General features: G+C 44.6%; 1 protein-coding gene across 4 annotated transcripts in view; it reads right to left on the bottom strand.

Moving 5' to 3' along the window:
- Window positions 1-4,501: 4,501 nt before the first annotated feature.
- Window positions 4,502-13,264, bottom strand: part of USP22 (ubiquitin specific peptidase 22) — an 86,389-nt gene continuing 77,626 nt past the window's right edge. For 3 of the 4 annotated variants that reach the window (XM_071761147.1, XM_071761148.1, XM_071761150.1), the window contains 4 exons: window positions 10,443-10,534; window positions 8,953-9,015; window positions 6,915-7,064; window positions 4,502-5,138 (listed from right to left, as the gene is read on the bottom strand). In XM_071761147.1, coding sequence (XP_071617248.1) covers window positions 5,096-5,138; window positions 6,915-7,064; window positions 8,953-9,015; window positions 10,443-10,534 — 348 coding nt within the window. In that variant the 3' untranslated portion in view covers window positions 4,502-5,095. The remainder of the gene's footprint in view (window positions 5,139-6,914; window positions 7,065-8,952; window positions 9,016-10,442; window positions 10,535-13,264) is intronic. The other variant, XM_071761149.1, reaches the window with a different exon arrangement.

Genomic DNA, 13,264 nt, shown 5'->3' with positions numbered 1-13,264 from the left:
TTGGTGTTTGGAAAGGGGACAGAGTTAGAGAAACCACGAGCACAGGGTTATAACTCTGTCCCCTCCCTATTGTGTACTTTGGATGTCTGTGCTTTCTTATCACTACTGAAGGCACCACGAGGGTGTCTGGGCACCAAGCACATAAAACCCATTGGAAATACAAAGTGCAAAAGGTGGATTAAGGTGAGGACTAAGAGCCCACACCTTAGGCAAAGTTTTGCTGTCTTGAATTGCTCCAGGAACCAACCTGACAACCCCAGTTTTGTGTTGTGCTGCATTTCCATCTGTTGTTTCCCCCCAGTAGAATCTGCTCCAGTGGCCTCTGGACTCAGAGCATCAGCTCCCATGGCCTCAGGTCCTGTAGTCTCCATGGCCCCAAATACCACAACATCAGTGGTGACCCCATTCCTCTCAACCTCCCAAGTGTTTCAGCCCCAGAAAACACCTTGTCCTACACCTTCTCAGCCTCAGCTCTTCCTCAGCCTCCCAGCCCCTTTCAGTCCCAAATGTCTCCTTGCCCTGCATCTTGGTGCAGACCAATCTCTGCACCACCTTCCCCCAATCTCTTGGTTTCTCTCCCACCTTGGCCTTAACTCTTCCTTGTCCACCCACTGTCTATTTGCTCTTGCTTTCCCTTTAGTCTCCCCTAGAGTCCCCACTTGTGTTCTTCCTCACCCTCTGCTCATCCTCATCCCCTCCCACCTTCCTCAGCCTCTTGCCCTGTCTCTCCTCTCCCTGTCCTGCTCCCTCTATGGCCTCTTGCACCATCACATCCTCCACAAGCACCAGAAGTGCTGCTCCTCTTCCTCTTCCCAGCTTCCCCTCCCCACAACCTCCCCTTCTCAGCTTCCCCAGGGTGAAGGAAAGGGTTTTGCACTTACCCTGGGGCAGCACCAGCCTGGACCCCCTGGTCCCATGTCCAAGCTCTGCCCAAGAGAGGACAGGGGCTGCAGGAGGAGGAGGAGGAGGAAGAGCAGAACCTTCCTAAGCAGAAGGAGCATCTCATCCCACTGCCCCTTCCCAGCACAGGGATATCACCTTCAGCCCAGCTCTGGTGCCCTGTGGACATTCAAGTGTCACCTCCAGGGACAGCCACTTGTCACCCGTGGGAACCCCCGGCCACACGATTTGTGTGAGGAGATTCAGAACCTTATTTAAAACCAGCACAGCAACACCTGAATGTGTGGCACCAGTTCAGCAACTGGGGCATCTCTGGAGGATCAAGCAGCAGCAATTATTCAAACACAAGAGCTTTCAGGGAGGAGTTAAAGCCAGCTCAACACAAGAGCTCACCCAGCCTGGCTCTGGTGGCCCTGGTGGCCACTTGCCCTCTCAGTCTGAGGGAAAGCTGGGACTGTCCCTCCTGCCACCACACTGCCCAGGCTGCTGCTGCTCTGGCTTCTCCAGGACTTGCTGCAGAACAGAGGAAGCTGCAGCCCCCTGTAGCAGCCAGAGCTGTTGGGTTGTGTGCCACAAAATCCTCCTCAGGAGCCAAGTCCTTCCCTCCACCATCAATGCACAAGAGGGGAGCATTCCTCACCCCTCCCCTCCATCAGGGGAGGTGATTTATCAATTATAAACAGAGAGCAACTTGAACAAATCAGCAGTGAGAATAAAACACAGGTTCCTCACTACAGCCCTTGGGTGCTGGTGAGCCAGGAGGAAATCAATGCCTTTGGCATCACTTTTGCAGCTGTTGGCCAACAACAGAGGCTGAACCTTACCTGGAGCCTTCTCTGAAGGCCAGAGGGACACTTTGGGACACAAGAAGTGACAGCAGTGACAGATTACATGGTATTAAGGACACTGATTTTGAGCCAGAGCATCCACCTGGAGGTTTAACCCACGCTCACATTTCTGCTTTTGCTCAGGTTTTCATTAGGCACCAGCACCAGGTAAAGCTTCATCTTTAGTCAAGCAGCTGAGGGAGGAGAAAATATTCCACTGACAGCCACTTTCTGGCTATTTTTGTGCCTCACCCAGAGCTGTGTTCCTTGCTGGCAGGTAACAGAACACATGCTGCAATGTCAGGCTGCACCATCCCCACACCAGGATCTGTTTCCAGGCATTTCTGCAGGTGCTTCCTCACAACAGACCTCAAAATGCACAAACCAACCCCAAACTGCTCCCCGAAATGAAGGGAGTTGGCAGCTGGAGCAGCAGAATCATCCCTCAGGGGAGAAGCATCAGGGAGGTGGAATTTCATCAGCTGCTGGGTTGCTGCACTGCCTGAAGAGAGAACCTCCTGGTTCTGCAGGGAATGAACCCAGTGCAGGAGCTGTGTGGCTGCTTCTGAAGAGATGAAGGGTGAGGGAAGGGTTGTGGCTGAGAGAAAGCAGGGAGAGGGGGAGCAGCTCTTCCATTTTTATAGGAAGAGGGCAAACACTCCCCCCTCCTCCTCCTCCAGCAACCTGGGCTGGTTTGGATACTGGAAATAGAATGATTATGGTGCTATAATAGTTGGTATAATTCAGGGAGGGACACAGAGGGGTGAGATGGCAGGAGAGCATTTTATACACCAGGAATTTTGCTTTTCCTGAGGAAAGGCAGAGGACTGAAACCTCCCACTGGAAGCATCTGCAGCAGTGCAGCTGCACAGAGCTCAGCTCTGCACCGGGCTGGGAAACAACCACAACAAAAATTAAAATTAAGGCTGATTGATAGGGCTTGGCCTCCTCCCTAAACAACTTGTTTCCGAAGGATTAACCACACAGCCAGCATTAGCCCGGGTGGCCGAGCCTGTGCTGGTGGCAAACAGAATTCATTTGTTCAGGCTCCAGCATCAAAAAAACCCCAAAAAGCACAAAGGCAGCCGGAGCGCATCACCGCGCGGTGGCACTGCTCCTCCTGCAGCCACGGGACACGACTGCAGCAGCCCTGGGAATAATGAAAAGCTGCTTCTTGCCTTCCCCAGCAAGCTTGCTGCATTATTAAAAGGCAGCAGAAAGCGGCGTTTCCCTGCCCAGACCGGGGAGGAGGGAGGGAAGGGAAGGAGGAGCCTGCGGGAGAGACCTTGGGCTGCTTTACTCCGGTGATTTTTTTTCATCTGCCACAAAAAGGCTGAGGTTTAATCTTGCTGCACCCAATGACGCCTGAAAATTCATTCAAACACAAAGGGAAGAGAGGTTACAAAAGCAGAGGTGCTCTCCCTCCTGCAGGGATCCAGCTGCCTGGGTAACTCCCACGCTGCTCGGGGAGATTTGGGATTCAAGGTGCTGTGGTCAGGTCCCTGCTGCAAGGTGCCACAGACACCTCCTGATGGACACAACTGCATTGTGCTCTTCCACTTTATGCACAAACCAAACAGGATCCACCTTCCTTTTGTTCAGCTGCTCTTTACGATGCTCATTTACAAACCCAACAAACCCAACTCCTCCAATCTTCCCCTTATTTCTTGTTTCTCAGCCCCTTTTTCCACCTCTCTCCAGGCAGGTGAGACACCTGGAACTCATTTCTAGAGCACCAGAACCTAAATGGTCAGGCCCACCCATGGGGAAATTCCAAGAACAGTTGTCTGGATACACCTGCAGAGTTTCACTACTTTTTTGGTGTGGCTCATAGCAATTTATACAGTGCCAAACTCTTACACACAGCTCCCTATGGATTCCATAAGGGAAAACAAAGCTATTTTTGCTCTTTTCAGCTCTGAATGGTTTCTCTCCCAGGCTGCAATTCAACCCCCAGCTCACCAAGCCAAGGAGCTGCTTTTACAAGGTGGAAGAGGAGAAAAGGAGCAAACCCACATTTGTTCCCCAGCAAGAGTTCAGCTGATGCACCAAGTGCTGCAAGCTGAGGCCCAAAGCTGTGATTCTGCAAGGAAAAGAGGAGTACGTGAGGAGTTAATCCATGTGGGAGGATACAAGGAACCAATACCAGCCTAGCACATAGCAGGAAAATGTGTTGTTTACTTAAAAACCGAGTGCACTGCAGAAGTGCTCAATAGCAGCAAGATCTTTCGCTCAGTGCTGCCCCCAGCAGCAGCAGTTTCAAGCAGATGGTACATTATTCACTACCGAGGTTCTTTCCAGTGTCATAGATTTGCCTTGGGAAGGCAACAGGGAAAAAAAAAACAAAACAAAAACAAACCCCAACCCAAACCAACAAAATCAACAAAAAACCAGCAACAACCAAACAAGCGATTTTGAGAAATTCAACCTTATTCACAAGATTTAAAAAAAAAAAAAAAAAAATAACCAAGACCACTCTTACAGTATAAACACGCCAATTCATTCATTTTTACTGATGGTTGCATTTATGAGTTTCATTCTCGTGAAAAAAAAGGGAATAAAAGGAAAAAAAATTAAGAAAATAGCTATTTATAGAAAACAAAACAAAAAAAGGGCTCAAACAGAAAAGAATCTGTGCTGATGCTTTTGATGAGCAGTCCGATGGCATTAAACATTACCTGTGCAAGCAGGCATGCTGGAAAACCTGTCAGTACTGTAGCTTCAGTTCCACAATCCAGGATTTCTTTCATGGTTGTTGAAAAAAAAGAGCCTAATAGTTTCATACTGTATTTATTTAATAACTAAAATTCACAAATAAAAAGATACTTGCAAAGTCCTTTAGTTGTGTCATCCCCTCCTCCTCCACTCTACTGCTTTCAGACCCATATGCATAAAAAAATGGGCTTGGATTTTTTTTTTTTTTTTTTTTTTTTTTTAATTGTAACTGTTATATGATTGGTCATTGGAGCTGAAGCACCAAATGGAGAAGATGCTTTATGGAGATGAGGGTATCACCCCTTGCCTTCCCACACACATTTTGGAGGAACATAGGAGATGTACCAGTGCCCGGACTCCTCTGCTCCCATTTCCCCCACCCAGAGCATTCCTTTCATTTTATATTTCCTCTGGTAAGTGACTGACTGTAGCCTCTTTTTTGCCCCTTTTCTGTCCTTGCAGGACCACAAACACGTTGGGCATTGTTCATTTCTTACTCCACCAGGCTTTGAGTCAGTGTCAAGTAGGTCCTGTTACAGCTCAGTGCTAGTTGGTTTTTAATGGGTCTTTTCATTTCAGGTAGGTTTGTGTGTCGATTCAGAAGGCTTGCTTATTTTCTTCCTTGTTTATTTCTGACAAGCTGCTGGATAAGGCTATTCATACTCCAGGAACTGTTTGTGATAGAACAGCAAATATCTGTAAGAAAGCAGAGGTACAGTTTCAGCTTCCTGCCAGTGCCTCAGAGCAGAGGATTATTTCCACTGATGTGACCGTAAAATGTGTGAACTATTAATTTTTTTCTTCTGAAGCATTTCCAGGGACATGCCAGTTCCCTACAGTATCCATGGAGGAGGAGCAAGGAAGCCAGATGAAATTATTTTACCAACAACTTAGGAAACTGAACAGCTGCACAGCAGTCAAAACTTCTTGGGTGATCCACTTGGAGCTTGAAAGCTCTGGAAGACTGGACCCAGAGGGGCACCACCCATTTAATGAAACAAAATCCAACTGAGGTGCTTTCAGGTGCAACTGTTGCTTTAGGGTTCTATTACCCAAGCATCAGACACTTGGGATTTTTGCAAATTCTCTGCAGTTTACTGCTAAAGCAGCAAAATGAAGAACCAGGCATGGGGGTGAACACTTCTATCCCTGCCAAACACAACTCAAATATAAAAAAAACCCCAAACCAACAAATATCTAATGTCTCAATCTGTACTCAAATCTGATGCTGTAACAGGCTGAAATTCTTCCTGTTTTTTTTTTTTAATTACATGTAGATGCTACCTAAGGCAGCAGGGACAGATCAGAGGGAAGGGGATTCATCTCTGTGAGGTGCCACACACTGACCAGGTCACCACAGAACTTCCAAAATGTTTCAAAGCACTGCTGAGAGTTTCCAGTTATTATTGTTCCATCCCACACCCTATGGAGCTTCCCTTACAGGCAAAATGGATCAGAGATCAAACCAGCCTTCAGGAACACGGATGGGCAGCAGTTCCACCACACATTCTGTCCTTGCCTGGGGCAGTTTCTTTCTCAGCCATGCCCCATCTGAGGACCAGAGCCAGCCACTTGTTACAGAATAAAAACAAAGTAGTCTTTCTGCTGACCTCAAAGCAGAAGTTCTCTTGTCAAATCATTTAACACTTTAATTCAGATATTATCAGGTATAGTTTTTTTTTACTTCATCCTTAAAGTTCAAAAAACGAAAAAATGGGAAAATCTGTCAAAAAAATTACGAGCTGAACATCTGTGCCTGCAGCAATCATGGAAATGTCAGTAATAATTAAAAGAACAAGACAGGCTTATCTTTCTAGTACCAAGTCCAGAGCTGAAAATGCAAAATGAAGACTTCAGATTTTAAGCTACCTTATTCTTGAAGCATACACCAGTCACACCAGTGCTGCCCTTGAAGGAGGAACCCCAAGATGCTTCCCTTGCAAACGACTGCTCTGCACTCCCAATACTTGCTTAGTGCAAACTGCTGCAACCATGGTGTCAAACCTGACACCCACTTAATGCCATGAGCTAAGAAACAGCTCATGATGCCACACACCACACTGCTTAATGGCTGTTCTTCAATTTTTTTACACTCATAGCAATCCAAAGGTTCTGCAGACAAGGACTGGCTCGTGTCCTGGAGGTCAACACTTGGAACACCCCTGGGTGACAGGGAACCTGCATCACTTTGGTTTTTAAAGTCCTTTCCATTAGCAAGCAAAGGTTTGGACATGAGCACAGCAGCTACAGGCACTGCTGAGGCAGATGATGTCCCTCATCCTCTTCCCTCTTTTCTCCCTTCAGCAAATACAGGATTCCAAAGCACTGATTCATACACAGAGACCCTGGATATTCCACGAGAGAAATTAAGTCTTCTCTCTGAGGAAAGAGGATTTAATGGAAAGCCAGGAAAACCCAACAAAGGTAAAAAGATTTCCCCCCTCTCTCTCCCCAGTCCAGCTCACAACTTACCCTTCACTGTCTAGCACATCCTTAATGCTAGCCTTGGTGATAATGGCATCATCACACTTGAACCACTGGTCCTTGTGCTGCCGGATAAAGCTGGTATAGTGCCCACTCTCCAAGGTTCCCTGGTGATTAACTACTGCAAACAAGGAATACCTGGGATGGAAAAGAGTTAATGAGTAAGTGGGTCAAAAGGAGAAAAACAACTGAGGTGTTAAACAGGCAGAAGCTTGTGTTCCTAAACATGTTATCAAAATAGTAAAGGATCTGATCCATCAATAAAAGATAAACATTAACTAGGAAGGGGACATCCTTACCCAGGGAAAAGAATCACTTTTTTTTTTGTTTGTTTGTCTTGCTTTTACTGCAAGATTCCAGTCTGGTGACAGCCACCAGCTTTATCAATATTGGCTTCCATATATTTTTATTCTAAACCAGATCAATATTGCTGTATTTCTGAGGAGGGCCACTGATTATCTGGTCTGACCTGCTCTTTCCCTGACTTGCTTACTCTAGTGAATCAGAAAAATTAATCTGAGGCACAGGGATGGGGAAGAAGCTAATCCTAAATAGAGCTGATCTGAAATACTCCCAGTGACAACCTGCTGTACTGATTAATTGCCCTGATCTAGAAAGTCTGAACCTACTTTGAAATACTAAATACCTTCAAGCCTTTATTTCCAGCTTTCAGATGCTGCTGTTCATTTGCCTGAGAGCCTGAAAAATAGCAGCCACATCTCTGTTCCAAAGATACTGACAGACTGATCAAGTTGCTCCTAACATTTTTACTTTTCTTTTCTTAAAAAGGAAAAGACTGGAGTCCTGGGTGCTTTTGTTCTAAGGTAAGATTTTGTTTCCAGCTTTAAATAGACTTGCAGATCTTTTTCAGATGTTCTCCACTTTCTTTAACTCTTTCTTAAAATGCCCTCCTCAAACTGGGATGCAAGCACAGCTGCAGAATGGTAAAACAGCATCTCTACTCTCACTTGATATTGTTCTAATCACATTCAAAATCCACAGAGCTCTTTTTACACAACGCTGCTGCAGCAAGGCACTGGATCAGCTGATTGTCTGCAGAGCTCCTGGATTTATGAAGTCTCTCTCTTCCTAGTGGAGAACTTTAATCCAGCTGGGGTGGACACCACTCTCCAGTCTTAGGTGGAGGATTCTAAGATTGCACCAAAGTTTTACTGGCACCCAGTTTACTAAGCAGCCCAGATGCCCCATTTATTACCTAAGCCTCTTACTTGCTGACTTCTCCAGCTTCAATCATGTGCAAGCCACATCTCTGATCAGTTGTGTTTCCTTTCTGATCTTTGCTACCACCACTGAACATCAGACATTTAACAAATCAGCTGCTACAGGACCATGTGTAACACTGCCTGCTACCTGCAATTAAGCCCTGGTTATTTTACTTTCTCATCTTAGTGCTGAAGGAAGTGCCCTGAAGAATTTAAATACACCAGCAAGAATTTAAATACATCAGCAACCAAACTTGTAACCTTGTTCAAATAAAATTTTAAAAAAATAGGGTTTGTGTGGCCATCTCCATTCCCATAAAGCTCTAGATACTGGTTTCACTTACACTGCCTTTACAATCATGAGCAAATCCCACCAGCCCATCATTTATTCTGATGGAATCAACAGCTGACCAAGAGACCCCAGAATTACTGGGGTCATTCCTCCTGGGGACTTGGAGTGCCAGTGTCACATAAACTTTCTTTGAGTCCTCTGAGCTCCCTTTGCTTTAGCAATAGAAATTGGATTATTTAAAAGCAACACCCATCCCTTTTCATACTGTAACCACAGCTTTTAGTTTTGCTCACAGACTGATTGCTGGGGTTATCACCTTCCAGTCTGCAAGTCAGCTGCCACAAAGCCCCCAGAGGGGCGAGCAACAGGAGTGAAGGAACCTTTATATTACAACAGTTCAGAGTTACTGTGCTGTCAAAAATAGGACCCTGCAGGATACAGAACAGACTGCAAATCTCCTCCCAGAAGCCAACTACCTTTCCCAATAGGAGTCATGGAATGTACCACTTACTTATTATCATTGTTTAGACTATCCGTCGGCTGCTGGTATTGCCCGTTCATTCTGCTCTCTTTACTGCAACACACACAAAAATCCAGTCACTTAAAGCTTCCCAAACCAAGGAAACAGGTTTTACATGACACAGCCTGCTGGCTGAATCCAGGTCCTTAGTCACCAGCAGCACAGCACTGCTGAGCAGGGCTGCTGATTAGGATGCTAAAGGTGCTTTATTTGTCCTCGGTTTGTTTGTTCATTTGTTTCTCTGCAGCAGGGCTACAGAAGCAAACACCATTTCTCCTCCTGGCCAGGGCTCCAGAGCTGCAAATACAGATCTGTTCACGTCAAATGTCCTATCCCAAAAGCTTAAAAATAGGTGAGGATGTGTGTTTTTAAAACTGGAAAAATACCTCGTTCCATCAAGCCATTGACCTGTGATGGGCCAATCATCCTGGCTCTGATTTGTAAATTCATTTTGTATTTTGACAACAGCAACAGGATTATGCTGTTGACTTCATAGCTGATGAAATTCAGATTATTGAGTTATGCCTGCTGATTATCCAATCTCTGTTCTGTCATACTTGATACCTTTTATCAGCACAGCCTGTTCTATCCAGAAAGAATTCACCACAGATGAACAGACAAGTCTCAAAATCTCCAGAATATACTGGAATAAACCATATATTCTTAACAGAAAACTATTTAATAAAGCTTCAGGGTTCTCCTTTCTCTCCTGGCAGAATCATCTACTTTTCTCTGAGGGAGGAGGGGCAGGGTGGGTGAAGCTTGAAATTACTACTAAAATTTTAGCACCAAGTAGAGCCCCTGTGTTAAAAGCTGCCATGTTTGGAGGGTTTCTGCATTGATTCAGCTACAAATTAAATCTGAATCACCTCTTGCATATTTGAATGGAACACCTGACAAATACTCATTAACCAAGCTAATTAAATTCCTTTCATAAAGGTGTATTTGTATAAATGTCATGTCTTTCACAAACCTGGGAGGTGGGAGAAGTCTTACTGTTTCTGTTTAAATGCCAATTAGAAATACCTATTTTAAGCTGGATTGTTTTTTGTTTTTTTTTTCCTTCTTGCATCCTTGAAACAGAAGTGGCAAAACAAAACCCCCCAGATTTGCATGTGTGCAAGAGGAAGGATTTTAATAACTTCAGGACTACTGGGCTGGGCACTGGGTTATGTGTATTCTGCTTAATTACACAGGATGACTGATGGGGGTGCTCAGGTAATGGGGCCAAAGTAGGTAAGTGAAGGCATGATGGATCTGAGTCTATAAATTTACCATAAAACCAGAAACTTAACACAGATTAAGGAAAAAAAAATGTTTAAATAAAAAGCCTACACAAAATCCAATACTTTATCTAAAAATTCATTCAGAAAAACCCACGTTTCAAGGAGCAGCTTACACCCATGTTGCATGATGCACAGGGATGAACTGGCAAACAGTTCTGCTCCAGGACTTTGGGGGATTTGGGACCTGGTACAGACCTGGAAGCCATGAATGGTGTCATGTCCAGCTCCAGTGGAAAGGAGACGTACGTAGTGATCTTTCGCCTCAGTTTGGCTGAGTGTTCAAACCGCTGCAGACAAAGGGGAAAAATTTTATTTTTTTCTTTAGAGAAAGGCTAAATTTTCTGTCTTTTATCAATGTGCTGAGCTTAGGTACAAGAACACAAAAGCACATTAGCAGTAAGCACTCAGGGATCTTTTACCACCAGGTATCTGGGCAGGGAGCCCCGTAATAAATGCAAACACATTTCTACCAGGAAAATAAAGCAGAGTTTGTGGAGGGAAAATCCTGCACTAATTACATTATTTACTTTAACAGCCATGCATATAAACTTATTCCCAACTGACATTAAGAAAAAATTTATTAAACAGAGAGGGAACACTCAGCCATTACCCCAATCATTGCTCATTTGTACTACACTCTGCTCAAATGGATGCTTGCTGCCTACACTTAGCACACAAACCTGGTGACAAAGAGAGCTTGCCATAAGTTCACAACACTTCATCCACCCATCCAATCACCTCAAGTGACAGGATCCAAGCCTACACAGGAATACCAATTCAAATCAGGGCAAAAATGGAATATGATAATAGAAAAGCCTCTTCCCCCTGCCAAAAGGAGCCTGCAATACCCACCAGCCTCTCCTCATCTTCTCAACTGAACATTAAATGGAAACAGGAACAAATACCAGAAAGAGATGAATGAGTTTCTATTTAAAGGCAGCTTCTCTCCCCATTTCTCAGAAATTCTGCTCTATTTACACTTCAAGTTAATTATTTTCCAATTGTGGTGCCATAACAATTCCCTAGCAACAGATCCAGACACGACAAGCTGAGAATTCTGTAATTCTTATCTTTTGTGTTTCATTTTTGCTTTAATACACAAAACGAAATTTGCAATTTGCATGGACAGGACAATACTATCACTCAGAAAAAGTAATTTATTTTCAAAATATGTGCCATTGTTCTAGGTAACACAGATACTGAATACTGAAATGAGTGTAGGGTTGAACACCTTCAGGTTCCTTGCCCAAAGAGCAGAATTACCTGGGTGTATCTTGCTAACTGCTCTGCAACAAGCAAATAAAAAGAAAACCAAGAGCTCAACACCCCCAAAACTCAAGTTTCAAAAAATGTCAACAACCCTGAAACCTCAAGAACACTCTTCAGGAATACCACAAACAGCCACAGAGGAAAGGGACAACACAGCTATATTCCAGTATCTGTGGCATGTGAGATTTTATTTATGCAACTCAAGATGCAACTGAAGAACTGCTGGTCCAAGGGGGTGACCAGCTGAAGATTGTCCCAGTCTGAAAAAGCTTGTGAATTACAGAAAAGGAAATTCTTTCCACCTGCTAACACCTTTTTCTGGTAGAAAGCAGAATCAATTTTTTCTCCCAAATACACCTTCTTATGGCATTCTATTTTGGTGTCAAGACCTCTCCATTTCCTTAACAAGCCTCTGAACAAGCCAGATTTTGAAAATAAATTTTACCTTGCTGCTATGCTGGACACGGAGCTGCTATGTAATTTAAAAATGCCAAACTATAATCATGTCTTGAATCCAGCCCATGACTTGCTCAATGAGACCATGGCACTACAGCTACACGGATTATTAGATTTTCCAGTCTGAATGTACTGACCCAGCTTACAGGGCTATTGGAAAATAAACCACAACTGCCTGCGTGCTACAGCAAAGTTCAGCAAGTGTTTTGTCATGACAGCTACAAGATAAAAGTCTAATTCCACCAGTATTAAAGTTACCCAGGTGTTTTACCAAAGTTCAAAGCTTAGAAACCGTGTAAGAAACAAAACAACTGAGGTCCCTGGAGGAAAAGCCTGGAGTGTGAGTTCTTTCAATTCACCATTCCCCAGCTGGGAAGAGAAGCAGTTTCATAGAATGATTTGGGTTGGAAGGGACCAAAAAAAGTCATCTAGTCCAACCCCTCTGCAGTCAGCAGGGACACTCTCATCTAGATGAGGATGCTCAGAGCCTCAAGCCTCACACCTTGAAAATCTCCAGGGATGGGGCCTCAAGCAGCTCCCTGGGCAACCTGTTGCATTTTTCCACTACCCAATACAAGCTCCCATTTGTACACAGCATATTGGCTGCATTTTAATATCTGTTTCCAGTCACCATGGTCACCAATAAAATGCTGTTCTTCTTTATGTAGCTCAAGTGGCTACACCAGTATCCTCACCAGCCAAGCAGTTCACTGAATCACTGGTCACAGCAAGAGGCCAGTGCTCACCAGCTGCTGCCTAGCACTGGGAGGATTCTGGCATTCTGGCTCAGGAGACACTCAAGGCCCAAGAGGGCTGCATCTGAAAAGCTCAAGGAGATGAAAGATGCAGTTAAATGACTGTGGTGGCTGCTCCCACAAAGGTCTGTGGCATCACTTTTCAAGGACCCTTTGCCTCTTGACACAGAATCACCTTCAGCTGCTGCAGCTGCTGCCTCCTGCACCCCACTCATCTCTTTTTAGGCACCCAGGACTGAACTCTCTGAGGGCACCAACTATGCCATTATCTCCCAGTGCTGCATCTGACATAATCTGGATTGGAAATGCTGAGCATCACATCACAACTGGGAAGATAAAAAGAAGCCTTCTCCATTGCAATAAGTAACTTTTGAATGCTTTCCCTTCAACATAGAATTCCTCTGTGACATTCTTCAAGTAGAAGGGTAGGGTAAAAATTTTACCATGCAAGAGGAGTAAATGGAAATTGGTTTCTGTGCTGGTTCAGGTACTGTACCAGTTTTCAATTTTGTTTCTAGAGTCTGATTAGCTGGGTTC

The sequence above is a fragment of the Heliangelus exortis genome, chromosome 17, assembly GCF_036169615.1.
Source record: "Heliangelus exortis chromosome 17, bHelExo1.hap1, whole genome shotgun sequence".
Lineage (NCBI taxonomy): Eukaryota > Metazoa > Chordata > Aves > Apodiformes > Trochilidae > Heliangelus > Heliangelus exortis.
This window is presented reverse-complemented; position numbering and strand designations above follow the sequence as displayed.